The sequence below is a fragment of the Triticum aestivum genome, chromosome 7D (genome assembly GCF_018294505.1).
Source record: "Triticum aestivum cultivar Chinese Spring chromosome 7D, IWGSC CS RefSeq v2.1, whole genome shotgun sequence".
In the NCBI taxonomy this organism is placed as follows: Eukaryota; Viridiplantae; Streptophyta; class Magnoliopsida; order Poales; family Poaceae; genus Triticum; species Triticum aestivum.
The window spans coordinates 119,560,460-119,585,529 of NC_057814.1; the positions used below are offsets into that span (position 1 = coordinate 119,560,460).

At 54.4% G+C, this 25,070-nt stretch overlaps 1 protein-coding gene across 1 annotated transcript; it reads right to left on the reverse strand.

Annotated features, from left to right (window-relative positions):
* Positions 1-19,045: 19,045 nt before the first annotated feature.
* On the reverse strand, positions 19,046-22,569 carry LOC123165037 (mechanosensitive ion channel protein 10). Its single transcript, XM_044582664.1, has 5 exons — positions 20,956-22,569; positions 20,752-20,875; positions 20,113-20,406; positions 19,818-20,020; positions 19,046-19,601 (listed from the first exon to the last, which is right to left on the reverse strand). The coding sequence occupies exons 1-5, from the start codon at positions 22,305-22,307 to the stop codon at positions 19,325-19,327; spliced, it is 2,250 nt and encodes a 749-aa protein (XP_044438599.1). The 5' UTR covers positions 22,308-22,569; the 3' UTR covers positions 19,046-19,324.
* Positions 22,570-25,070: the final 2,501 nt, after the last annotated feature.

Consider the following 25,070-nt stretch of genomic DNA (forward strand, 5'->3'; position numbering starts at 1 on the left):
GGCATGGTGACATAACAGAAGCTCCCGAAAGGAGTGATGAAAGTTGTTTTTATCTCATCGGGTCCATATATACAGTCGGATCTAATGGTACCCGGAATAGGCGTCTAGAAAAGACAAACGCTCACACCCCGCAGTCGAGTCGACGATTTGGTCGATATGGGGGAGAGGGAAATGATCTTTCGGGCAGGCCCAATTGATATGCTTGAAGTCAATGCACATACGAAGTGAGTCATATTTCTTGGGGACCATGACAACATTGGCGAGCCACTCGGAGTGGTAAATCTCTCGGATGAACTCAGCCGCCAGGAGCCGAGCCACTTCCTCACCAATTGCCTTTCTCTTCTGTACGGCGGACCGTCGAAGATGTTCTTTGACTGGTTTCACTTTCGGGTCGACTCGCAAACGGTGCTCAGCCAGTCCCCTGGGTACACCCGGCATGTCAGAAGGTTTCCATGCAAAGATGTCCCAGTTCTCACGGAGGAACTGGATGAGCGCTTCTTCCTATTTGATGTCGAGTGATGTTGAGATATGAGTAGGAGCAGCATTAGGATCGGTCGGGTGAATATGAATCGGCTTCGTTTCACCGGACGACTGAAATGTAGAATCTGTGGCAGGCTTCTTAGCTCGCAACAAATCACTCGGGTCTGCATTCTTCCGTTATTCTTGCATTTCGACTGCTGCCATTTGTGCATCGGCGATTTTTGAGCCCTTCTGGAAGCACTCTTCTGCCTTCTGCCGATTGCCAGTGATTGTGATCACTCCTCTGGGACCAGTCATCTTCAGTTTGACGTACACGTAACATGGTCGAGCCATAAAACGTGCATAAGCAGGCCTACCCAGAATAGCATGACAAGCACTCTGGAAATCCACTACTTCAAATGTCAACTTTTCCTTGCGGTAATTCTTGGAATCACCGAAAACCACATCAAGAGCGATCTGGCCGAGTGATTCAGCCTTCTTGCCAGGTATAACGCCATGGAAACTCATATTGCTTTCACTAAGCTTGGACATCAGAATTCCCATTCCCTTCAAGGTTTCAGCATAAAGGATATTCAGGCCACTACCGCCATCCATCAGCACTTTGGTCAGTCGAGTGCCTTCTACAACTGGGTCGACCACCAACGCTTGCCTCCCAGGGGTGGCTATACGCGCTGGATGATCAGACTGGTCGCACGTGATGGCAGTTTGAGACCACTTCAAATAACTGGGTGTTGGCGGAGCAACCATGTTCACTTCTCTGTTGATAACTTTCAATCAACTTTTGCTCTCAACATCAGCAAAAATCATCAGAGTGGAATTGACGTTGGGAAAACCATCATCATCTTCTTCCTTATCCTCATCTTTGTCCAACTCCTTTTCCTTCTCATTGGGTTGCTTCTCCCGGAATTGCTGGATCAGGAGTCGACACTGTCGAGTGGTATGTTTAGGGTAAATGAGATTACCCTCTTCATCTTTCTTGGTGTGAATGTGGCATGGTAAATCCAACACATCATTTCCGGCTTGATCTTTCACCTTCTTGGGGGTCCAGGGCCCTTTAGGCTTCCCCTTGAACTTTCCTTGAGCCACAACCAAAGCATCACTAGGTGCAGCTGGCTCGGCCTTACGCTTCTGTTTTCGATTGGAAGTACCTCCGCCGGTGTCCTGACCGACTGGTTTGCTCTTTCCAATGCGGAGTCGATCCTCTTCTTCTCCGTTAGCGTACCGAGTGGCTATTTCCATCATCTGAGTCAGGGACATATCTCCCGTCCGACCGAACTTCAGGACTAGTTCTCGATACTTCACACCTTCCTTGAAGGCACATACTGCTTGATGCTCAGACACATTTTCCACTGTGTGGTGCAAAGTGGTCCACCTCTGAATGAAATCTCTTAGAGTCTCACTCGGTTTTTGCACGCAATGCTGCAATTCTGTTAACCCTGTAGGTCGTTTGCAAGTACCCTCAAAAGTTCTGACAAACACTCGGGCAAGTTCTTCCCAACTGAATATACTGCCAGGTGCTAACTGAGTCAACCATGCTCTGGCCGAGCCTTCCAACATCAGAGGAAGGTGCTTCATGGCCACTTCATCATTGCCGCCACTAATCTGTACCGCCACTCGGTAATCCTCAAGCCAAGTGTCCGGCTTGGACTCACCAGTGAACTTGCTGACTCCAGTCGCCAACCTGAAGTTGGGAGGAATCACCGCGGCCCTGATGGCTCTGCTGAAACACTCTGGACCTGAAACATGCACTCTGCTGCCAGTCGGGTGATCTCTGTCATGGCCCTCTCTGTGTGCTCTGTTCCTGTCAACCAGACCTTGAACGAGAATAGATCTTGCATCAAAGCCTGGCTCCCTTGGGTCGACTGGTATTCTTCGCTCACCACTATGAGGGCGTCTGGCATCATGTTGCCGAGGCATATACGATCCACTCCTCGGAGGGGGTGTGGGCAGTCGACGACGGTCATTGCGACCGAGTCGGTGATCATACTGCTCGTGGTTTCTGTACTGATCTTGCCGGTGCCCACGTCCCTCACGCCGCGGGGGCGATCTTGGGCTGTGGGCCAACTGAACTGTATCTGCCATCACAGACCTGCTATGAATCCTATTCCGCGACTGAGACACTGCTGAGTTTTGCTCTCCTGCTACCCGGAGTAAGCCCCGGATCTGCATCAAACCTCTGCCAGCTTCTGACTGGGAAGGCTGAATTGACTCTGCTATTCGGGCCGCAGCTGTGAGATTTTGAATCGGAGTGCGGTATACCTGAGGTTGAGGCGGAAAAAGCTGTCGTTGATTGGACTCGGGGATCCGCTGCCGAGCACGCTCGTCGAGTGCATGCTGCAGGTTCTCCAGTCGAGTGCGCTCAGCCAAGTTGGCCAGGCGCGCCTCCTCCAAGGCCCGGGCCTCAGGGGTTTCTCCAACGATGGGAGTGTGAAGTGCGTCCATATTGTGGCGTCGAAGCTCTTCCCTTTGCTGCGAAGAAAGGGGCTCGAGGCGGTACTCCTCGTGAACGCGTGACGGATCGCCGCCACCATCACCGCCGTCGTCGCAGGGGAAGCCAGGAGGACTGCGTGGTCCGTTGACCATCAAGACTTCAGCCGCGGGATCGCTGCTGTCGCACTCGGATGCGGTTGTTGGAAATATGCCCTAGAGGCAATAATAAATAGGTTATTATTATATTTCCTTGTTCGTGATAAACGTTTATTATCCATGCTAGAATTGTATTGATAGGAAACTCAGATACATGTGTGGATACATAGACAACACCATGTCCCTAGTAAGCCTCTAGTTGACTAGCTCGTTGATCAATAGATGGTTACGGTTTCCTAACCATGGACATTGGATGTCGTTGATAACGGGATCACATCATTAGGAGAATGATGTGATGGACAAGACCCAATCCTAAGCCTAGCACAAGATCGTGTAGTTCGTTTGCTCAGAGCTTTTCTAATGTCAAGTATCATTTCTTTAGACCATGAGATTGTGCAACTCCCGGATACCGTAGGAATGCTTTGGGTGTACCAAACGTCACAACGTAATTGGGTGGCTATAAAGGTGCACTACAGGTATCTCCGAAAGTGTCTGTTGGGTTGGCACGAATCGAGACTGGGATTTGTCACTCCGTGTAAATGGAGAGGTATCTCTGGGCCCACTCGGTAGGACATCATCATAATGTGCACAATGTGACCAAGGAGTTGATCACGGGATGATGTGAGTTACGGAACGAGTAAAGAGACTTGCCGGTAACGAGATTGAACAAGGTATCGGGATACCGACGATCGAATCTCGGGCAAGTAACATACCGATAGACAAAGGGAATTGTATACGGGATTAATTGAATCCCCGACATCGTGGTTCATCCGATGAGATCATCGTGGAACATGTGGGAGCCAACATGGGTATCTAGATCCCGCTGTTGGTTATTGACTGGAGAACGTCTCGGTCATGTCTGCATGGTTCCCGAACCCGTAGGGTCTACACGCTTAAGGTTCGATGACGCTAGGGTTATAGGGAAAGCATGTACGTGGTTACCGAATGTTGTTCGGAGTCCCGGATGAGATCCCAGACGTCACGAGGAGTTCCGGAATGGTCCGGAGGTAAAGATTTATATATGGGAAGTCCTGTTTTGGTCACCGGAAAGGTTTCGGGTGATATCGGTAATGTACCGGGACCACCGGGAGGGTCCCGGGGGTCCACCAAGTGGGGCCACCAGCCCCAGAAGGCTGTGTGGGCCAAGTGTGGGAGGGGACCAGCCCCAGGTGGGCTGGTGCGCCCCCCCACCAAGGCCCAAGGCGCATGGGAGAGTGGGAGGGGGCAAACCCTAGGTCCAGATGGGCCTTAAGGCCCACCCTAGTGGCGCCCCCCCTCTCCCCCCTCTTGGCCGCCACCCTAGATGGGATTGGGGCTGCCGCCACCCCTGGGGAGGGAACCCTAGGTGGGGGCGCAGCCCTTCCTCTCCCCCTATATATAGTGGAGGCAAAGGGGCAGCCCAATACAGGAGAACCTCTCTCTCTTGGCGCAGCCCTACCTCCTCCTCCTCCTCTCCCGCGGTGCTTGGCGAAGCCCTGCGGGATTGCCACGCTCCTCCACCACCACCACGCCGTCGTGCTGCTGCTGGATGGAGTCTTCCCCAACCTCTCCCTCTCTCCTTGCTGGATAAAGGCGTGGGAGACGTCACCGGGCTGCACGTGTGTTGAACGCGGAGGCACCGTTCTTCGGTGCTTAGATCGGAATCAACCGCGATCTGAATCGCTACGAGTACGACTCCCTCATCCGCGTTCTTGCAACGCTTCCGCATCGCGATCTACAATGGTATGTAGATGCACTCCCCTTCCCCTCGTTGCTAGATTACTCCATAGATTGATCTTGGTGATGCGTAGAAAATTTTGAATTTCTGCTACGTTCCCCAACAGCGGTCTCGATGGAGCCAGTCGAACAGGTCGTAGAGAGTTTCGTCGGGCTCGATCGCCGCGACTTGTGGGGTGGTCGACTGATGAGCCACCGCGTGTCTCACCCACCGCTGAAGCCGCGACCGACCGGATCGCTTGCGCCGGCAAACAGCGGGGAGCGAGGGCGTGACGGGAGCCGACCGATACTGGGTCGATGGCTGCCGGAGGAGGACGCCGCGGGCGCACGCGCGAAAGTGTGTCGCCCCGCGGACGGGGAGTGCCTCGACGTCGAGAGGAGCTTCCTGAAGCCAGGCGGAGTCGTCGGCAACGAAGACGAGAGCGCCAAGACGGATCTCGTGGCCCTCAGCCAGACCACCGCCGGAAACCATGATGATGGGAATCAGAAAAATCGCAACTACACCAAAAAGTCGCTAAGACACCTGCCCCACGGTGGGCGCCAACTGTCGTGGATCTAAGACTGACAGTTGAATGGGGGGTAGGTATGAGGAGGCAAGGTCCTAGCTATGGCGAAGTTGTACACACGAGTTTTACGAGTTCAGGCCCTTTGCGGAGGAAGTAACAGCCCTACGTCTCGGTGCCCAGAGGCGGTCGACTGGATTATGCATGTGTGTGTGTGTGTTACAGGGGGTGCGAACCCTTGTGCCAGAGGAGGGGGTGGCTTATATAGTGAACGCCAGGACCCCAGCCGTTCCCCTGTTGCCAAGGGTTCAATGTACATAAAGATGAGGCGTTACAGGTAACGCCAGCCTTAAATGCCTTAATGGCCTTAAAGATTACAGAGTGAACGCTCGTCCGTTGCCATTCCAGATGACTCCTGGTCTTCAATAGGTTGAGTGGATTCTTGTATGGCCGAGTGGTCGATTGGTCGAGCGACTTCAGGAAGGAGGGGTCTCCGAGTAGCTGATTTGTCGAGTGGATTGCACTCGACACCTTTGTTGGGCCTTCCCTGTTGTCTCTTGAGCTTCTTTGCTTCTAGGGTAGTGACCTTGGATAGGGGTCATAGGTCAGGCCTATGACCCTACCCCAGGTCTATATCATCATCACTGACTGCTGAGCAGTCGGGTCGGATCTTCCGGTAATTGTTTTCCTTTGATTGTTGATATCTTTTCTTCCTTGTTCCCGCAGAGGCCAATGCCGCCTTGCAGCAGCAACTGGGCGAAACTAACATCGCGCTACGTGCCAAGGAGGACGAGTGCAGTAAGGCAGCCCAGGAGCCGCCTGGCCAAGGAACTGAAGGACCAGGCGGGACTTCACAAGGCGGCCCTAAAGCAGGCGGCAGACAACGAAGCCAGGCTCCTGGCCGAGTTTGAGACCGAGCGCATAGGGTGGGCTGAGACGAAGGCGGCACTGACTGCCGGTTATGGCAGGATCTAAGACATAGTCGACGGTGAGCTTTCTTCTCTTTCTCTCAGCTGTCGGCTGTTAAGTGAGCCGGCCTTTAGCTTTTGATTTCTAACTTATTGCTTTGCTTGCGCAGACTTCTTCCCCGACAGTTCCGTTGCCGCCAACCAGGCCATTGAGGCTGGCCGCAAGGAACGAAGGGCGGAAGGCGCGGAGATCGCTGCCGACGCCCCTCGGGCCCTTGGTGAGCAGCTCCTTAGCATTCAGGCTCGTCTCCAGCCGGCCAACCGGATGCTCCGCCGGCTGCAGCGTGCTGGGGCTCAGGCTCTCCGCCCTTTCTCCAGACAGGCAAGCTCCACGCACCCCCAGTCGGACTGTCGACTGGTTGGAAGTGGCCGCCGGCCGGCTTGAGGCGTGGAAGGGCTCCGCAGCCCGGGCGGGAGCGTGGCGGGCCTTGGAGTTCGCCAAGGTGTGGTATCCTGGGCTAGATCTAGCCCAGTTGGCCACGTTTCGGCAGGAGGCCGGCGCCGAATTGGTGGCGGTGGAGCGCGACCGCGATCGCAGAGTATACCGACACCAGTGTTTTCGTCCCTGAGCTAAACAAGAACGGCACCGAGGCGCCGCCGGAGTGGTTCGGACTGAACCCGAATGATGGTGAAGACTTGGTAGAGGTCATCGACTCCAGCGACGAAGGGGAAGATGAGGATGATGAAGACGGCACGCCGGAGGTCGGAGCGGACGGCCAGCCTCAGCTCGATCGCGCCTCCAGCAACGAGCCGCGTGCGAGCACGTTGACTGTTGTTGAAGGCAACCAAGCCGAGACTCGCCAGCCGGCCACTCCACCAGCTGGCACCCCCGACTCCACCAACCTGCTGGACTCGCCTGCTGCTCCTTTGGTCTAGGCCACCAACTTATCGTAGCTTTTCCTGCTTAGTAGTCTTCTCAACAAACTTTTGTTAAATTTGCACAATTCCACCCGCAGGGTGTATTCAAACTATGTTGAACGTTGGCGAGGGCCTTTTGGTCTGTAAATTATTTCCCGCACAAGCAGTGCTTTTGCCAAGTTCCGACTTTCCTTGCTTTTTGTTCCTTGCCTTTTTCCTTTGCCGCCCTCCCTTGGTTGCCTACTTGCCAGCCGGACAGCCGCTCTGCGGACTGCGGCCTAGACAAGTACTTCACCATTTTGGGAGGACAAGTACTTTGGCCGATTGGAATGTTGCAAGCTAAGTGGGAAGCCGGCCGGCCGGCTGCTCGGCAACCGGTCGGTGAGGCGAGGGGCCGGCTTGTCCTATGTCAATGTTTTGGTCCTTAGCCATTTTTCATGTGAGCACCCATTTCTTGCCACTAACTCTTGCCAAGCGAACAGCCGCTCTGCAAGCTGCGGCTTGTGGCAAGAGGGGGCTTAGGTGCCGGCACATTACTTGTCCGACTGCAGGAAATACTGACATAGTACAAGGCAGCAAGCCCCTGGGCCGACTGGTCGAACCCGGTTTCAGGCGGAAGAAAGAAATAACACATTCATAGGCATAATACTTATCATATAGATAAAAAGGGGCAGTCCCCGAGTGCTCCTCGAGGGACCCGAAGTCTTCGTACTTAATACAAAAGGTAGTGTGGTACATACTGCATCAACTGTAAAATCTTCGAAGGAGATTTGCATTCCATGGGCTCTCGTTTCCTTGCCGGAGTCGTCCCTCTTGCGCGCCCTGGCCTTCTGGGCATCGATCAGGTAGTAGGAGTCGTTGCCCAAGGCTTTGCTGATGATGAAAGGGCCTTCCCAAGGGGCCGAGAGCTTGTGCTGGCCGGCTGTTCGCTGGATCAGCCGGAGCACAAGGTCTCCCTCTTGGAAGGATCTTGGCTTGACCTTCTGGCTGTGGTATCAGCGTAGACTCTGCTGGTAGATAGCGGACCGACTGAGTGCCAACAGCCGGCCCTCTTCCAGCAGATCGACGCCATCTTCTCGTGTTTCCTTTGCCTCCGCCTCCGTGTACATGGTGACACGAGGTGAGTCGAACTCGATGTCAGTTGGGATGACAGCCTCGGCACCATATACAAGGAAGAAGGGCGTGAACCCGGTTGACTTGTTCAGAGTGGTGCACAGACTCCAGAGGATGGCCGTCAGCTCGTCGAGCCAGCAGCCGGCCGAACGCTCCAGAGGCTCAACCAGTCGGGGCTTGATTCCGGACAAAATGAGGCCGTTTGCTCGATCACCTGGCCGTTTGACTGTGGGTGGGCAACGGACGCTAAGTCCGGTCGGATGCCTGCGTCACACAGAAACGGGCCAAGGCACCTTTGGCGAAATTTGTGCCATTGTCGGTGATGATGCTGTGCGGTACGCCGTACTGAGTGGTGATGTCTGTGATGAAAGTCACAGCAGTCGGACCGTTCAGCTTCTTGATTGGCTTTGCCTCTATCCACTTGATGAATTTGTCCACGGCGACGAGCAGATGAGTCATGCCGCCGCGTGCTGTCTTGAACGGTCCCACCATGTCCAGTCCCCAAACGGCAAAAGGCCTAGCAAGGGGAATAGTCTTGAGTGCAGAAGCCGACAGATGTTGCTTTGAACTAAACTTCTGACACCCCTTGCATTTCTTGACCAAGTCTTTGGCATCTTCTAGAGCAGTCGGCCAGAAGAAACCATGGCGAAAAGCTTTGGCCACAAGTGATCTTGAGGCTGCGTGGTGACCACACTCGCCTTGGTGGATATCCTTGAGGATTGCTTGGCCCTTCTCCGGCTCTACGCAGCGCTGGTACACACCAGTGACACTGCGCCTCACGAGTTCCCTGTTGATGATGGTGTATGCTGCTGCCCGACGTTGCACCTGTCGGGCCAAGATCTCATCGGCTGGCAGCTCCTTGTTCACCAAAAAGTTGAGGATGGGCTGAGCCCATGATGGTGCTCTGATTTCCTCCACTGTTAGTACTGCTACTTGTATTGGGGTGGATGGGTTGGGCGGTGGCGGGTTGGAGTCGGCCACCGATTGTTGTGCCGTTGAAGTCCTCGAGCCGACTGCTGCGGTCCCCGAGCCGACTGCTGCAGTCCCTGGGCAGGGATCTGAAGTCCCCGGGCCGGGTGCGACTGCTGCAGTCCCCGAGCCGCCTGCCGAAGTCCCCGAGCCGACTGCTACGGCCTTCAAGTCAGATCTGACTGTTTCAGGAGCAGCCGGCACGAAGATAGAATCTGATTCTGGCGAAGGCTTGATGGACGGCTTGAGGAGGCGCTGGAGAGACACATCGGCTGGTATACCTTGCCGGGTGGAGCCAATTCGTGCCAAGGCATCTGCTTGCTCGTTGTCGTTTCGTGGCACGTGAAGAGCTCGCACCCTTCAAAGTATCTGCTGAGTTGCTGGATGAGGAAGCGGTAGCTTGCCATGTTTGCATCCTTGGCGTCCCAGTCACCAGACGACTGTTGGACCACTAAGTCAGAGTCACCGTAGCACAAAATCCGGCGAATGTCGAGCTCTTTGGCAGGCCGGAGTCCGTGTACTAGTGCCTCGTACTCGGTTACATTGTTGGAGGCGGCAAAATGGATTTGCAGTGTGTATCTGAGCTTGTCGCCTTTGGGAGAGGTGAGGACGATGCCGGCTCCCGGACCAGTGCGCATCTTCGAACCATCAAAGTGCATCCGCCAATGGGTGGAGTCCGGCGCTGGTGGCAGGTACTGGGTCTCGGCCCAGTCGACGAGGAAGTCGACCAGTGCTTGGGACTTGATGGCGGTATGAGGCTGTTAGAAGATGGTGTAGGGGGCCAAGTCGATGGCCCATTTGGCCACTCGGCACGAAGCATCTCGGCTGCCTATGATCTCAGCAAGCGGGGCTATGCAAACAACTGTGATGGGGTGCTCTTGAAAATATGGCTTCAACTTCTTCGCGGTAAAGTGCACGCCATAGCACATCTTCTGGTAGTGAGGTTAGTTCTGCTTGGAAGCCGACAGCACTTCACTCAAGTAATACACCGGTCTCTGGACCGGCAAAACCTTGCCATCTTCCTTGCGCTCTACCACAATGACTGTGCTGACCACCCAGCTGGTGGCGGCGATGTAGAGGAGCATGGGCTCCTTAGCAGCCGGCGCGGCCAGGACAGGCGGCGTGGTCAACATTTTCTTGAGCTGGAGAAAAGCCTCATCCGCCTTGTCATCCACTCGAAGTGAGTGGTTTTCTTCAGGAGTTGGTACAGGGGAAGGGCCTTCTCGCCTAGCCGGCTAATGAAGCGGTTGATGGATGCCAAGCAGCCGGTGAACTTCTGGGTGTCTCTCAGTCGGGTAGGCTTCTCCGTCCTCTCGATGGCCTTGATCTTCACAGGGTTGCACTCAATACTGCGTTCCGAGACCAGGAAGCCAAGGAGCTGGCCGGCTGGTACTCCGAACACACACTTCTCTGGGTTGAGCTTGATCTGAAATTGGCGTAGATTTTCAAAAGGCTCCTTGAGATTTTCAAATGGGCGTTTCGGCCGAGCTGCTTGAGGAGCCACTTCTGCATGCAACGCTGAAACGTGGCGCCGACATTCCTCAAGCCGAATGTCATCGTCAGATAGTAGAAGGCTCCGAATGGCGTGATGAAAGAGGTCTTCAGCCTATCAGCCGGGTCCAACTTGATCTGGTGGTACCCTGAATATGCATCCAAAAAACTCAACAGCTCGCATCCGGCTGTGGAGTCTATCACTTGATCGATCCGTGGCAAGGCAAATGGATATTTGGGGCAAGCTTTGTTGAGGCTAGTATAATCAATACACATGTGCCACTTGTTGTTCTTCTTTAGTTCAAGGACTGGGTTGGCTAGCCAATCCAGATAGAATACTTCCATAATGAAGCCGACTGCTAGGAGCTGGGCTATCTCTTCACCAACAATTCTTCTCTTCTCCTCCGACAGGGGGCGGAGGGGCTGCTTGACCGGTTTGGCGTCAGGTCGGACGTGTAGCTTGTGCTCGGCGAGACCCGTCAGAACACCCGGCATGTCCTTAGGAGACCATGCAAAGATGTCTCAATTCTCACGGAGGAAATCGACGAGCTTGCTTTCCTATTTGCTGTCAAGGTTTGCACCTATGACAGCGTACCTCTCCGGGTGCTCCGGGTCCAGCGGTATCTTCTTTATCTCCTTGGCCGGCTTGAAGGAACCTTCAGCTTCCGACTCCTTGGGGTCAGGGGACATGTCCGACTGCTTGCCGGCTATTGCCACAACTCGGTCAAGGAGCCACTTCTCGGCTGCAATCACAAGGGACTCGGCCAGCCGACTGCTGGCAGCTGCACAGGCGGACAACTTCTTGTAGTCTCCAGAGATGGTGATGATCCCCTTGGTGCTTGGCATCTTCATCATTAGGTAAGCATAGTGCGGCACCGCCACGAATTTGGCCAAGGCGGGTCGGCCAAGCAACGCACGGTAGGGGCTCTCAAGGTCAACTACTTCAAACTAGACGGGCTCTCGGCGGAAATGATCTTTGTCTCGAAAGAGGATCTATCTTGATCTTGCGATTGGTGAGTGTGAAAGGCCGGGCACTATGCCATGGAAGACGGCCCGATTAGGCTGGAGCTGCTTCTGCTTGATGCCTAGCTTCTCCATGGTATCGCGATCCAAGATGTTGATGCTGCTACCGCCATCTATTAGGACTCGGGAAAAACGAGTTGCTGTTCTCTCTGTAGCAAAGGTAGCATCCAACACCAGAGCGTAGGAACCCGGGGAAGTCATCACTTCCGGGTGGTCCGCTCGGCTCCAACTGATCCGCTTCTCTGACCAATGCATGAACTCTGGGGCTTCAGAGGCTACATCATTCACTTCTCGAGACTGTTGGCGTCGGCTGCGCCTGTCGTCAGCCACACTGGTGAAGACGACGTAGGCTCCTTGCTCTTATGGGTACTCATCTTGAATAGCGGCGACTGGTCAGGCCGCCTGTTGCGGGGGAGGAGGCGGCGGCGGCGGGCCGGCTAGTGGAGGAGGTAGCAATCCTTCGCCCTTGGCGATTCAGGTGAGCCAGTGACACTTCTGAGTGGAGTGGTTGGACGCTTCGCACCGCTGTGAAACTTGCAGGGTGCATCAAAGGTTTGCTCATAGGAGAAGGCGGGCAACCAATTTGGCTTGTCGCCCTTCTGACGCTTGGGAGCAGGCTGCCCTTCCGGCTACTGGTCTTCAACTGTCGCCACCTACCGGCTGGTGGAAGCCGGCTGTGGCGCCTTGCGCTTGTTGTCGCTCTGTTGCTGCCGCCGACTGGTGTCACCAGCCGGAGTCCGAGGAGCTTGAGGGGCCACCTTGCCGGAAGCATCAACTTGAATCTCCGTCTTCATGGAGGAGTCGGCCGTGGCATACTTGTCGGCTATGATCAGCAGTTCGTCGAGGGTTGCTGACTCATCGCATAGGAGTCGGTGCCTGAGCAGGGTGCCTTCTCTACACCCGGCAGTGAAGTACTCGATAGCCTACACCTCGTGCACGCCTTCGCAAGAGTTGCGTAGCTCGGCCCAACGCGTGAGATAGTCGCGAGTCAATTCGTTGGGATCTTGGACACACAGGGAGAGCTGGCGAGGCTTGGGCGGCCGCTTGTATGTGCTGGTGAAGTTGCGGACGAAGGCTTCAGTGAAATCTACCCAGCTGTTGATGCTGCGGGGCTTCAGGCTGTTCAGCCAAGTCCGGGCGGTGCCCTGGAGCGTGAGCATAACATACTTCACGGCAACGCGCTTGTTGTCGTTCGCTATGCTGACGGCCGTGGAGTAGTCGACGAGCCAGTCCTCCGGCTTCATGGAGCCGGTGTACTTGGGCGTATCTCTTGGGAGCGTGAACCCTTTGGGGAAAGGCTCATCGCGGATGCAGGGGCCGAAGCAAGGCGGGCCCAGCGCGTCTTCTTCTTCTAGCGCCAGGGATCAGTTGAGGCGGTCGATCCGGTGGCGGGCATCATTCTCTCCGACTCCTTCTCAGCGGCCAAGGCGGCCGCCGAGTGTCGGGTGGTCAACAGGCGGCGGGGAGGTGCGCCTCTCCCTGCGGGGAGAAGGGGGAGGCAGACAGTCGTCCCGTCGTTCCACTGCTCTTGGGCGGCCGTCTTGGTCACGCTCGATGGTGATGCGTGCCCGATAGCGGCTGGCAGCCGGCTCCTTGTCTCTTCTGTCGCGGACGCCAGCTGTCGGCATCCGGGAAGTCGCGCCTTGATCTCGGCGAGGAGGCGGGTCCGCGGCATGGGCGCCGGGCTCCGCCTGGCGGTGGGCGGCGGTTTCTTGCTGCTCAGCAGCCGCGTCGATGAGTCGCTGGACGCGCTCCGTCATGTGGCAACGCTCGTCACCCTCGAGCTTGTCCAGCTCGTCTGCTGCTGCCTGGGCAGCTCGTATGTTCTCTGCAGGCGTGGCGTAGACAGGGCGATCTGCCCTGAACAGGCTGGCATGGCCGCTCCATGTTGCCGGACCGTGCTGATGCGGCTGGACCCGCCAGGAGCCGGCGTGCCGCCCACAGCGCGGTCCATCTCGCGCTGGTAAGCCTCTGAAAGGCGTCTCTTCCTCGCCAACTTCTTGGCGCTCTCGACGTGCTGGACGCGGTGTGCCTCCAGCGTCTCAGCGTCGGCGTCTTCTGCAATGGGCGCAGGCAGGTCTCGTAGCGCCGCTTCGAGCGGATCTTGGGTGCCGCCCCCAGAGACTCCATCGTGGCTGATGACGAGCACCTCCGTGACGGTGTTGGCGCTGCTATCGGCGCGAGGGAGAGGATCGTCGACGACCACCACGTTGGTGGGGAACGCGTCGAGGGACGCCGTGTCGGAGTCGACAAGCATCGGGTCGGTGGAGCCAACCGACTCCAGGTCGACGGTCGGCTCGTTGGCGATGTGGAGCTGGTCGAGGAGGCTGACGATGTGGCTCTCGGGGCCATCTGTGCCTGCGTCGGATGCAGGCTCGCCGGAGAGGCAGATCTCGCCAACAAGGTCAGCGAGGCAGCTCACCGCGCAAGCGACCTCCGCGCCATGCAGCGCGTCGGCGCAAACGCCGTCTGGTGTACCAGGCTGGCTGCGCTCGACAGGAAGGAAGAGGGTCCCTGTCCAGAACAGATCTCCGGACGACGGTGCACTTAGCCCCACGATGGGCGCCAAATGTCGGGGTTTTGGTGCGACATATGCCAACGGGTGGCTGATCATGATGGGGGATAGTAAGACGTTGCCGTGCCAGAAAGCGGGATGAGGCGTAGACATGTACGCCGGCAAACTTTACCCAGGTTCGGGGCTCTCCTAGGAGATAACACCCCTAGTCCTGCTCTGCGGGGTCTCCGCATGATCACTGTATCGACAAGTAGCTACAATGTGCTCCTTGAGCTGTTTGCTAGAGGAAGAAGAAGGGCAAGGCTAGCTCTCTCCTCTCTCTATGTGTGTGGTGGTGTAGTCTAAGGATCTGAACCCTTTGCATGGGTGCCCTGGGGGGTTTATATAGGCCTACCCCCCAGGGGTACAATGGTAAACTGGCCGGGTGTAGGCCCAGGCAGTCAGTGTCTCTTGTGGCCGGCTTCTCCGCTGGCTGCTGGGGCCCACCGACTGGTGGGCCCTGCCGGCTGTCTTGTACTTGGCCGACAGGCCGCACCAGCCGCTGGCGGGTCTCGTCGTCATTATGGGGGTGCAGACTTTGAGGGTGCTTGGGGCCGCCTGCTAGGAGCCGGACTCTCTGGAGGCCGCCTGCTAGAAGGCGGCCTGCTTCATGGCCGTCTCCTGGGATCGTCCGCCTTCTGGCAGCGGGCCGATTGGACCAGCCGGCCACGAGAAGGCAGCGATCAAGCTTTGAGACTCTGAGGGGCGCAGTCGGCCCCGATGTCTTGAAATGCCATGGGGGCAGATGAGGCTACCCATGGCCAATAACTCCGACAATAATCATACTCAACGATTGCTTTGCTCTATATTTCATATAGTAAATTTTAAATCCACTTAAACTCGACAACATCCAGATCTCGTAACTCCTCCCGACCTCTCTCCCCCGAGGCGGCGGCGCCGCGCCGCCCCGGGGGAGTCGCCGTCCACACCGCCCTCGGCCCTCCCCCTCCATCGCCTCCCACTACCGCCGTTGTCACTGAGGACGCCGCGGGGCGAAGCCCTTGTGGTGAGGCGGCGGCGGTGCAGTCCTCGGCCGGCGGTAATGCGTGGGGGCTGCGGCGTCCATCTCCCTCCTCCTCCAACGGCAGTGCGCGGCGGGTTGGCGGTGGCCAGGAGATCTCCGGCGGCCGTTTGGCGGATGAGATTTTGGCTGCGATGAGATCTGATCTGGGTCCGAGGGGTTTAGATCGAGATCCACTGCGGTTGCGCCTCGTCTCAACAACGGCAAGAGGAGATCCCCCCTGGGTAATCTTCACGGCACGAGGACGTCCGGGTCTCTTGGCCCGGGCATGGTGGTGGTGGCTGCCTTCTCCACCGAAGGCGGCTGGCCAGGCTGGTAGTGAAGGATCTTGAATCCCACTATTAGCACCGGCCGCGAGTTGGGGACACATAGTCGCCGGTGAAAACCGAGCCGACTCCGGTCATGGCGGGCGATGGCGGCGTCTACGTCGTTACCTTGATGAAGGCATCGTCAAGCAACTATCGTCAACCTGCTCGTGCCGCTCCGGGAGAAATCCTAAGATCACCGGATCGGACGATGGCAGCGCTGCGGTGTCGTGTTCCCTATTGGGGGCATCGTTTGTGGAGCGGCGCCGGATGGAAGAGGCGTGAGGTGGTGTGGCGTGCCTTCTCTCGCGTCGACGACGGCGGGTCTCGGCGGCACGGAGCAGGGGGGTCTCGCCGATGGGCGTGTGATGATGGACGAGCGCAGGATGGTGGCGTTATCTGGCGTTGTGGTGGCGTCGACGACAGCTAGACCGGGCAAGGTAGATGCAGCAGTACGTCAATGAAGATGGATTGATGGCAGGTGGCTGCGGCGGCCTCATACTCGGCAGGCGTCCTGGTTGAAGAGTGCGCGGGACTGGTGGGTGCCCCATACCCGGCAAGCGTCCTGCTTGGGACCTCAGGTCTTAGATGTTAGGTTTGGCTGCGAGGTCTGTTTGGTATTAGGCCCAGACTATCAGCATCCCTACATCAACTGGATAGGAGTAGCGACAGATGTTACCTAGACGGTGGCTTTAGTCTTACTGTTGTATGACTTTGTAAGGTCTTGTGTGAATAATTAATAAAGTGGCTGCATGCATCGTCCAGATGCAGAGGCCGGGGGTCCTCCTCCTTCTAAAAAAATACTTAAACCATCTTGAAACCTTCATTCATTTATCATGTGCAAATGTTTGATGCAAACATTATTCTATAATCAAGTGGGCGTCATATTTTTCTTGTCATTACAGTGTTTTTAAAATATTGTGAATCAAAGAAACTTAGAAGCCAGAACAGCGACAAGGGTTACACTAAATGTAGAAGGAGGTGGAAGGCAATGGTGCAATTCCAGATGGGTTCACAACAGGTTCTTCAATCATCTCGTTCGACTTGGAAAAATCCAATAGGCTCAGCTCAAGCTTAGCTCAACTGAACTCATCCTTAAATGTGTGAATGCTCAACTCGACAAAACTCGGTAGAACAAACCAATATTCAACGATGTAAGAGTGGAGCAAGATCCAATAAAGTTGGTGTTGGGGTATAGACACAACATGCATAGACGACAAATATTACTTGCACAAAGATAGAGCATTTTATGCTCAGCTCATCGAAGTTGTGGAACTTACAAATATGCATCTTAGCAAGCTATCTAAGCTCCGAATCAGACTTTATGGGCTTCAAATCCAACCCGGTGCGAATTGGAGTTCGTGGCACACATTTTGTTCAAAGACGATTTCTCCATTAGAGTTTGGAATGTAGTTAAGCCCTGGGTTGACACGCCGGAGTTGAGCACTTCTGACTGGGGAGACCTCCGTGCTTGGTGGGCAACCATGCTTCTCAGTCGAGGACACAGGAAAGGAAAGCAATGGTCTTGTACCTTATGCTCGTTGCATGCGAACTTTTTTTTAGCCGGTTGCATGGGAACTTTGAAATGAGAGGAATCTTCCACAACAAGTCCACGATGTTGACCATCATCTTCGCAAACATCAAGATTGAGGTCAAGAATTCGGTCACCGGAGGTGCAAAGCATTTTGAGTTTTATAATTGTGCGAGAGAAGACTTTTTGTGGCTCCCATTTGTTGAGGTGTAAATGGACCTCACTGAACCTCCGTTAATCTCAGTGGCAAGTGCACTATCCCAATGAACAAGTCTGCATAAGAGATCAGATGCCACTTGGCACATGCAGCGAGCTATCTAAGAGAGTGCATAAAAGCCACTCTAGAAAAACAAAAACAAAAACAAAACAACTAAAAAAGATAAAGTAAAAAACCATTTCCTAATTCATCAAGTAATGGGCCTTCATAAAAGGCAGACAAACGGAAATAAGAACGGGCTACCAGTTTGTTATCCAAAAGCCCGAGGAGAACTTGTCGCCTCAAATGACTGGGTCGGATTGTCTAAAAAAAATGACTGGGTCGGAGAGAGAAATTCGCCGGCAGGGAATATCGTTTGCCGTATTTCTGTGGTTTTATACAACGGAACCAAACAAGCAGCTCCTGAGCTAGCAATGGGCGACAAATCCGAGGTGCTCCGGCAAGGGGCGGCGTGGGCCGCGTTCGTATATAAGCAAGCATCCATCAGAAGCTCAGAACCACATCCATCTCCGAGATTCAAGCACTCCTTTCACTGACCGTCCGATCGATTCCTTTGCTGAAATGGCCGGCGCTGACCCCACGAGGACGTCGTGGCCGGAGGTGGTGGGCATCCCGGCGACGCCGGCGGTGATGAAGATCAACCACGACAGGTCCGACGTCGCCATCGAGGTGCTCCCGGACGGCGTCAAGGTGCCCAAGGGTTTCAACGCCAAGCGCGTCCGCGTCTTCTTCGACGCCAAGGAGTCCCAGGGCCTCGTCGTCAGGACCCCCGTCGTCGGCTAGCCGGCCGGCCGGCGCGCGGCCGCGCTTGGTGCTGCCGAGCTGAATAATGTTGCTGCCGTTCCGTTGTGTTCCCTAGTGCATACTTGATGCAGAAGTACTGTCTTCCATGCTTTGTTAACCAGCTTAACTGGCTTGGCTATGTTCGTCTCGATTGTGTTTGGACGCGAATCAGCAATAAACCTTTGCTTTCTTAACTACGTACTCCACAGTAATGACGTGAGTTGAAAGTTGAAACTCGAGATGTAGTTGAAAGAATGTAGTGTAGACACGCTATATACAGTTGAAAAAGCGGTGCGGTTGGAAAAAACACAGTTACAAAATTGATGCTGAAAATAGCATCGATAAACACTTGATTTGAAGCACGCGAAAAATACAATTATAACAGGCGATAGAGTTAAAGAAGATGCACTAGTACATTGTTGTCAACGGCGCAATACTTCCTTCCACATTGTTTTTACCCCATTGCCACTTTATATGACAACGAAACGGAAAACCTATCGGGCTCGGGCAAGTGTTCGAGAAAAAGAAAAACCATTAAGGCCCTGCTTTATAAAAAGCAAAGGTCCTGAGACAAGATAGCATCCACCAAATTCAGCGCACGCAGGCGCAGACCACACTCAGCGCGCACATGACAGAAGGGAGCACAACTTCAGCCGAGGCAACAGGCACACGCAGATGCAGACCAGAGCACATGACACGCCGTGCTCTAGCTGTGCCCTACATGAAAATCTAAACTAATGGCATGACGTGCAAACTCAGAAACTTCTGCGCCACACACAGATCACTCAATATTATCTGTCCTCCTGTCCTGTTCCCCCGTGACACTGCGTCCTTGTACAATACCACAAGGCACTCTGGTTGAGTCGCTCTTTCAAGCTCAGCATCAGAAATAGCGAATGATCTCAAATGTCATAACAAGATGAGATGTAATAATACTAAGTCCATCCTTAACTTCCCCCATCGCGACCAACGATGAGCAACAGTACTTGGTCCAAATTCTCAGTTCAACCCATACGCTGCTGACGGTGACACGTAATTATCCGGTGATTCCAGTACAGATAAACGCAACTCGCAAACGCAAAGCATGTACAGGGATGATAAAAGCTCCGGTACAAACTGCAAAACTAAACTAGCCATCAGTCGTCAATCACTCAATCTCCGTGGCATCGGCGTAGGATCGTCAGTTGTTAATCTTCCCCACGCTACCTATCTGCCTTGAGAAACGTTCACGGGCAGCGGGTTTGTGCCGACATAGCTAAGCTCGATCTTTTGAGGCAGAAGCTGGTAGCTGATGGACATCTCCTCGAATATCTTCTTCAGCTCCATCACAAGCTCAGACCTCCTGATGCTCTTCTCCCGGATATTCTGGAAGTTCATCGTGTGCTGGGCGCACAGGGCCATGTTGATCTTGTTCACGTCCAAGATGTCCTTCAGGTTTACCGTGTGGATAGGGTGCCAGCGTGTAGGTTTGCTCTCCAAGTACCTGAAATCCCAAAGAACAATGGAAGTTGATCACAGCCAATTTTGGATAACTCGTCCGCTATTCACATCATGTGCAGATGTGCGTACTCATAAATGTAAGACCACATACCTCCAAAGTGAAGTTAGATATACATGGTATTGGCGATAGATTTGCTTAAGAACTATACCCAGAATAAGATGCAGTAAATTAAACACAGAAGAAGCTTAAGAATAATACCCTTTAATTCTGGACTTCAAAGCTGCGATGCTCTCCATTGAAGTTTTAACATCAATAGCGAAGTCGATGGTGTCATACATATCAGGGCTTCGGTAGAAGTTGCTGATTGGCATTGTGGACAACGCAGAGTTTGGATAATATACCTTCTCATTGTCATTCTTCAGGAAAACAGTGGTCAATATATTCATTTCTTCGACAACCATCTATTATCAATATAGACACATGTCAGCATCAGAATTTAACATCAGAAGATCAGTGAAAAGGGGAACTGAAAACAGGGTAGTATAGAAGTAACCTGTATTCCATCAATGACACAGCGGTCCCCAACATCAAAGGGATGCATGATGAAAACAAATATGAGGGCCTCAAATACAGTCTTGCAGGCATTTCCAAATATGAAGACCACAACTAGAAGCTGGGATGAGATGACAACAAGGATCTTGGTCGTGGCGATGCCCATCAACAACAGAGTGATAATGATGATTATAATGAGTACTAGAATTCTGATGAGGCTGTGAAGTTGGCTAACTGCAGTTTTTGTGTCATTCAGAGAATGCGCTAGTGACTTGCGGTCCAGGTATGCGCTTACCTGCAGTAAATAATGATCAAGCAAGGAAACAACAAATATTCATATACATACAGAACTTTATCAACGTCGAAGCATCAAAATGTGGCATATACACCAGCTTTTGCAGTTCTGCAGCAGCATGTATTCTTTCCTTTCTTAAGAAGTTAAATGATTTATACCAGGGAAAAATAAGACTTGTTTAGAGACTAACGAATCTATACATGATTATGACTGCTGCAACTGAAGTCAAACTGAAACACAAAACAGGAAACACTTGAATCAATCTACATCATAGGATAATTGCCCCTAATAACTTCTAAATATATTTAAAATGGAAATTGTGACTGAGTTTAAAATTTCCATTACCACCCAATTTTTCAGAGCAGATCTTTTTATCTTCCCCGTCTCTGATGCCCCTTCAAACATCGGAAGGACCAAGGCTGCCTCCTCCCTGTTGAAAAATCTCAGCAAATCCAGCTCCTCAATGTGCCTGCACAGATAGATGAACAATGGTCAATGGCACATACTGAAATATGTTTCCAGAGAAGAACGGGCAATCGTGATCCTCACTTGTAGCCGGGCCTTGCAACATTTTTGAAAATGGCATTGGCTGCTGCCTTTGCCTCCCACTCACTGGTTATCTCCTTATCTTTTTGTTCCGTTTCATCAAACTCATGAAAGCTCTCAATACTTTGAGATATTGTTGAAAGCCTTGAGCTTCGGATTGCCGTGATGAGCCCTTTCATCGTCCAAGCTGAGATCCTCTCCTGCTTCATCTTCCTCAGTTTCACGGCATCGATCACCTTGGGCGTTCCTTTATCATCCTTCGCCCTGCTCAAGCTCACCCGCCCACTCGGCTCGCGCCCAACATTCTCCGCTAGCTCCATCAATGGAGGGCCCGAGAGCGTCTGCAGCACGTACTGGTGGAAGAGGCTCTCCTGGATCCGGTCAAAGAAGGCCTTCCGGTGGAACGTGGACGCGATGGCCTTCATGATAAATGTCTTGACCACCCAGATGACTGAAGCGATGAGCACGGAGGCGAGGAATCTGGAGACGTAGTTGAGGATCCTGGCGGTCTTCGCCGTGCGGCCCGGCTGCTCCTGGTCGAAGAGCTGAGACCAGGCGATGAGCACGAGACCGATCCAGAGGCAGGCCTGCACGCTGTTCTTGAGCCCGAAGACGAAGTAGAGCACCTTGTTGCGGAGCAGGAAGTTGCGCTCGATGAGGAAGACGACGAAGGCGATGGCCCAGTGGCTGACGAGGTGGCCGGAGAAGACGGTGATGACCATGACGCACCACTTCCAGATCTCGAGCCCCCACACGAAGTACCCCTTGAGCGGGCGCGCCACGAGGCTGACGACGAGCAGCGCGAGGAAGAGGACGAGCACGGCGAGCTCGAGCGAGATGCAGGCCCTGCGGCGGCACTTGGCCGCGGTGGCGGCGGTCGGCGCGCCGTCCTTGCGGAAGACGTCGTCGTCGTCGTCGCCCTCGCCCGGGGTCTGCGGGGTGGAGGCGGGGCGCGGGGTCTGGGCGGTGGAGGCCGGGTGGGCCGGGGAGGGGTGGGAGGAGGGGGCCGTAGGGGTCGGCGGCTCCACGAAGCGGGATTTGGGCTTGGAGAGCGAGGAGCGGCGGCGGAGCAGCGCGCCCTGGGCCGGGGGCAGGGGCGGCCGCGCGGGGCTCTGCGGCGGCTTCTCGGGGTTCGGCAGATGCGGGCGCGGCGGGGCCGCGGCCGAGGTCGGCGTCGGCGGTGGCGGCTTCTCGGGGTTTGGGGGGGTTTTGGGCGCGTCGGCCGCCGTGGCCCGCTGCTGCTGCGGCTGCTCGGGAGGCATGATGAGCACGACGTCGCCGTTGGCGGCGTCCGGGCGCTTCCCGTTGGCATTGGCGTTGGCGTTGGCGTTGGCGTTGGCGTTGGACGGATCCATGGGTGCGCCGCCGCCGCCGCCGCTGTGCGCGCGCGGCGGTGGGCGCGGCTGGGGTGCTGGTGGGCTAGGGCTTGGGGTATAGGCTGGAAGTGAAAGGAAGCTGTGCTGCGGCGGCGGCGGCGGCGGAGGAGAAGGAGGAGGTCGTCGGGGAATGGGGGGAGTGGAGCGGCGGTGCGAGGGCGAGTGGCTTTTGCTGCTGGGGTGGCGAAGTGTGGGAACGGAACGGAACGGAAGAGACCGAGGGGCGTCGGGCGGTGGCCGTTTCGTTCTCGAAACTCGGGCTTAAAGACGGGGAATGGGGAACGAAGCCGGTGCGCGGCGCACCTCGCGGACCCGGGTTTCACTCGTCCGTCCGGTCGTCGTGCCGTCCACACTCCACACACCTTTGCCCTAGGTGTCTCTCTCTCTCTTTTTCGAAAGACAAGATTTGTCCCCTTCCAAAAAAAAGGACGAGCTTTGCCTAGGTCTCACGTTTCTTTTTCTTTTTTGCTAAAAAGGTCTCACGTTTCTTAGAATCTTTTTCTAAAAAAAAATTCTTTTCTTTGAGTTGTCAAAATTTGTTCTTAGAGAATGTAGTTTGATGTTGACATGCCCATGTTCAGCAATGCCAGAAAGTTGGCTATTGATTGGTTGACTGGCAAGTTGTCTAGTTGGTTAATTTTGGCAAAGTTTGAGATTGTTAAATATTACCTCGTAACTGCATCTCCAACGCTGACCCTTAAAACGCACGCAAACGTTCAGACCAAGTTGTCCCGACTCATTTTTGTCATCCAATGTGGTATCTAATCAGTCCACGAACGCGTTCGTTTGTCTGAAATTCCACAGAATGGACAACCGGACGCAAACCACGAGGAGCTTGCGGACATCCAGACAGCCGACATGTACGTGTCTAACACTCCGGTCCCACCGTGAAACTCTCTCTCGTGCCCGCGCCCTCTCCTGCGTGACCACACCTCAACTCCATGCACCGCATTCATGATGGCCGAGAGCGGACGCGACCGGTCACTCGAGCCAGCACTGAAGCCACGCAACGGCCGAGAACGCAGCCCCTGCCGCGTCCCAGTCGCCGCGCCTGTTCAATGCCGGAGAGACGTGAGTGGACAAGATGCAACAGCTATCTACTGCATTCAACTGGATGCCCGTCCGCCCACCTACTGACATTTAACAGAGCATGACGACAAAGAACACCCACTCCGGCGCTTGCATTGAAACAACTCGTCGATTGGCCTGGCCGTGCCCACTAGCTATTTATATGTGGGCACGCTCGGCACGATTCACATCACAACACGTTCGCTTCTGCTCCTCCCCTATGTACCACCTTCGCCATGATCACGAGCTCTAGAGCGATGTAGGAGAGCCTCTCGACGGAGCAGAAGCATGTGTTGGTCAGCCGCCCGTCATGCGCGACGAATAGAGGGCGGCTTGCCAGTGAGCTTGCCGGAGGTGAGTCTTGAGGACCCAAGGATGGAGGAGGCATCTGACAATGAGTCGGGGCCACCGCCCGCGAGAGTACATCCCGGATTCACTATGGAGCAAGAGTCGGGGCCACCACCCGTGGGAGTACATCCCGGCTTCACTATGGAGCAAGTGCAGGCGCACTTCAACGCCGTTAGGGTGGAGGGCCACCGGTGTCGGCGTTTCGGTTGGCGCAGGAGGAGTAGTGCTACACCCTCACTGTCATCACGCATCACCAGCTAGCGAAGGCCAAATCAACAGCGAGTTCGCAAACGCGGAGGCCGTGGCGGCAATGGCCGTGGAGGACCTGAACTTTTGTCGATGAGGAGTAGACGCTCTACGAGGCCGTGCATAGCACTCGCGCCGGGTACAACGTGATGGCGGCGGAGTTGGAGGCAGAGGTGGCTCTGGCGGGGCTGGCCATCGCGGACGGGCACACAAGCAGCTCTGTGTTGTTCGCGTTGGGCCTCAACCACCATGAGGTTGGACCGTCTACATTTATCATGGACCTCACCTCGACCGGCAACGTCCGGGCCACGGACTCGGACAAGGAAGAGTAGGACATTGGAGACAGACGCGTCCATGTCCCATGTGGGCACAACCATTTCCCATGTCTTACTCTTCCACGTCGCTGACCCGCAACTTCGCTTCTCGAGGCTCACGACTGGCAAAGATGCCGGACACGGGGAACAAGGATTTGGAGCACGGACATGGATGAAGATTTAAACAAGTTAACTTCTGAACGCTATTGTTTAATCAAATGTGTTGAAAATGTCATCAATGTGGTCCGGTTTAAATGAAAATCATCCAATTTGCATGAAAACAGTCCGGTTTGTTCAAATTCCGTTTGAAATGTGTCCAGATGTTTCAGATAACAGTTGGATGGTCGCTCATGTATCCATGTCCGCGGACACGTCCATGAGTGGATATCATGTCCATTTTAGAGGTCAGCGTTGGAGATGCCCTTAAAACATTGGTAAAGAACTAAGTTGTAGCCCAGTGATGAAGACTTGTGGTGTGACCGCCAATATTCAACTCCTATCAGGAGTAAATTCTAGTTTCTTATTGTTATTTCTACCTTAACAAATTCCAGGAGGCTCCTGGCAGTTTAGGGCACTTTCAATGTTATCTTTCATGCTCATGGTTTTAATGGTATAATTTCTAGATTGATATAATCCACTATCTAATTTTTCTAAAAGTATGCAATCATGCTACATCAATACTTATGCATGTGAATCATCCCTCCTTTCCGGTTTATAGGGCTTATCTCAAAATCTTAGTTTTTTTCATTTTATAAGGCTCAATTTG

Excerpts from the sequence above, each read along its gene's own strand:
- LOC123165037 (XM_044582664.1), bottom strand. The coding sequence starts at position 22,307 with ATGGATCCGTCCAACGCCAACGCCAACGCCAACGCCAACGCCAATGCC. Across the intron at positions 20,407-20,751 it reads CTGCTCTGAAAAATTGGGTG|GTAAGCGCATACCTGGACCG; the intron begins GTAATGGAAATT and ends TATTTACTGCAG. Across the intron at positions 19,602-19,817 it reads TTGAAGTCCAGAATTAAAGG|GTACTTGGAGAGCAAACCTA; the intron begins GTATTATTCTTA and ends TTGGGATTTCAG.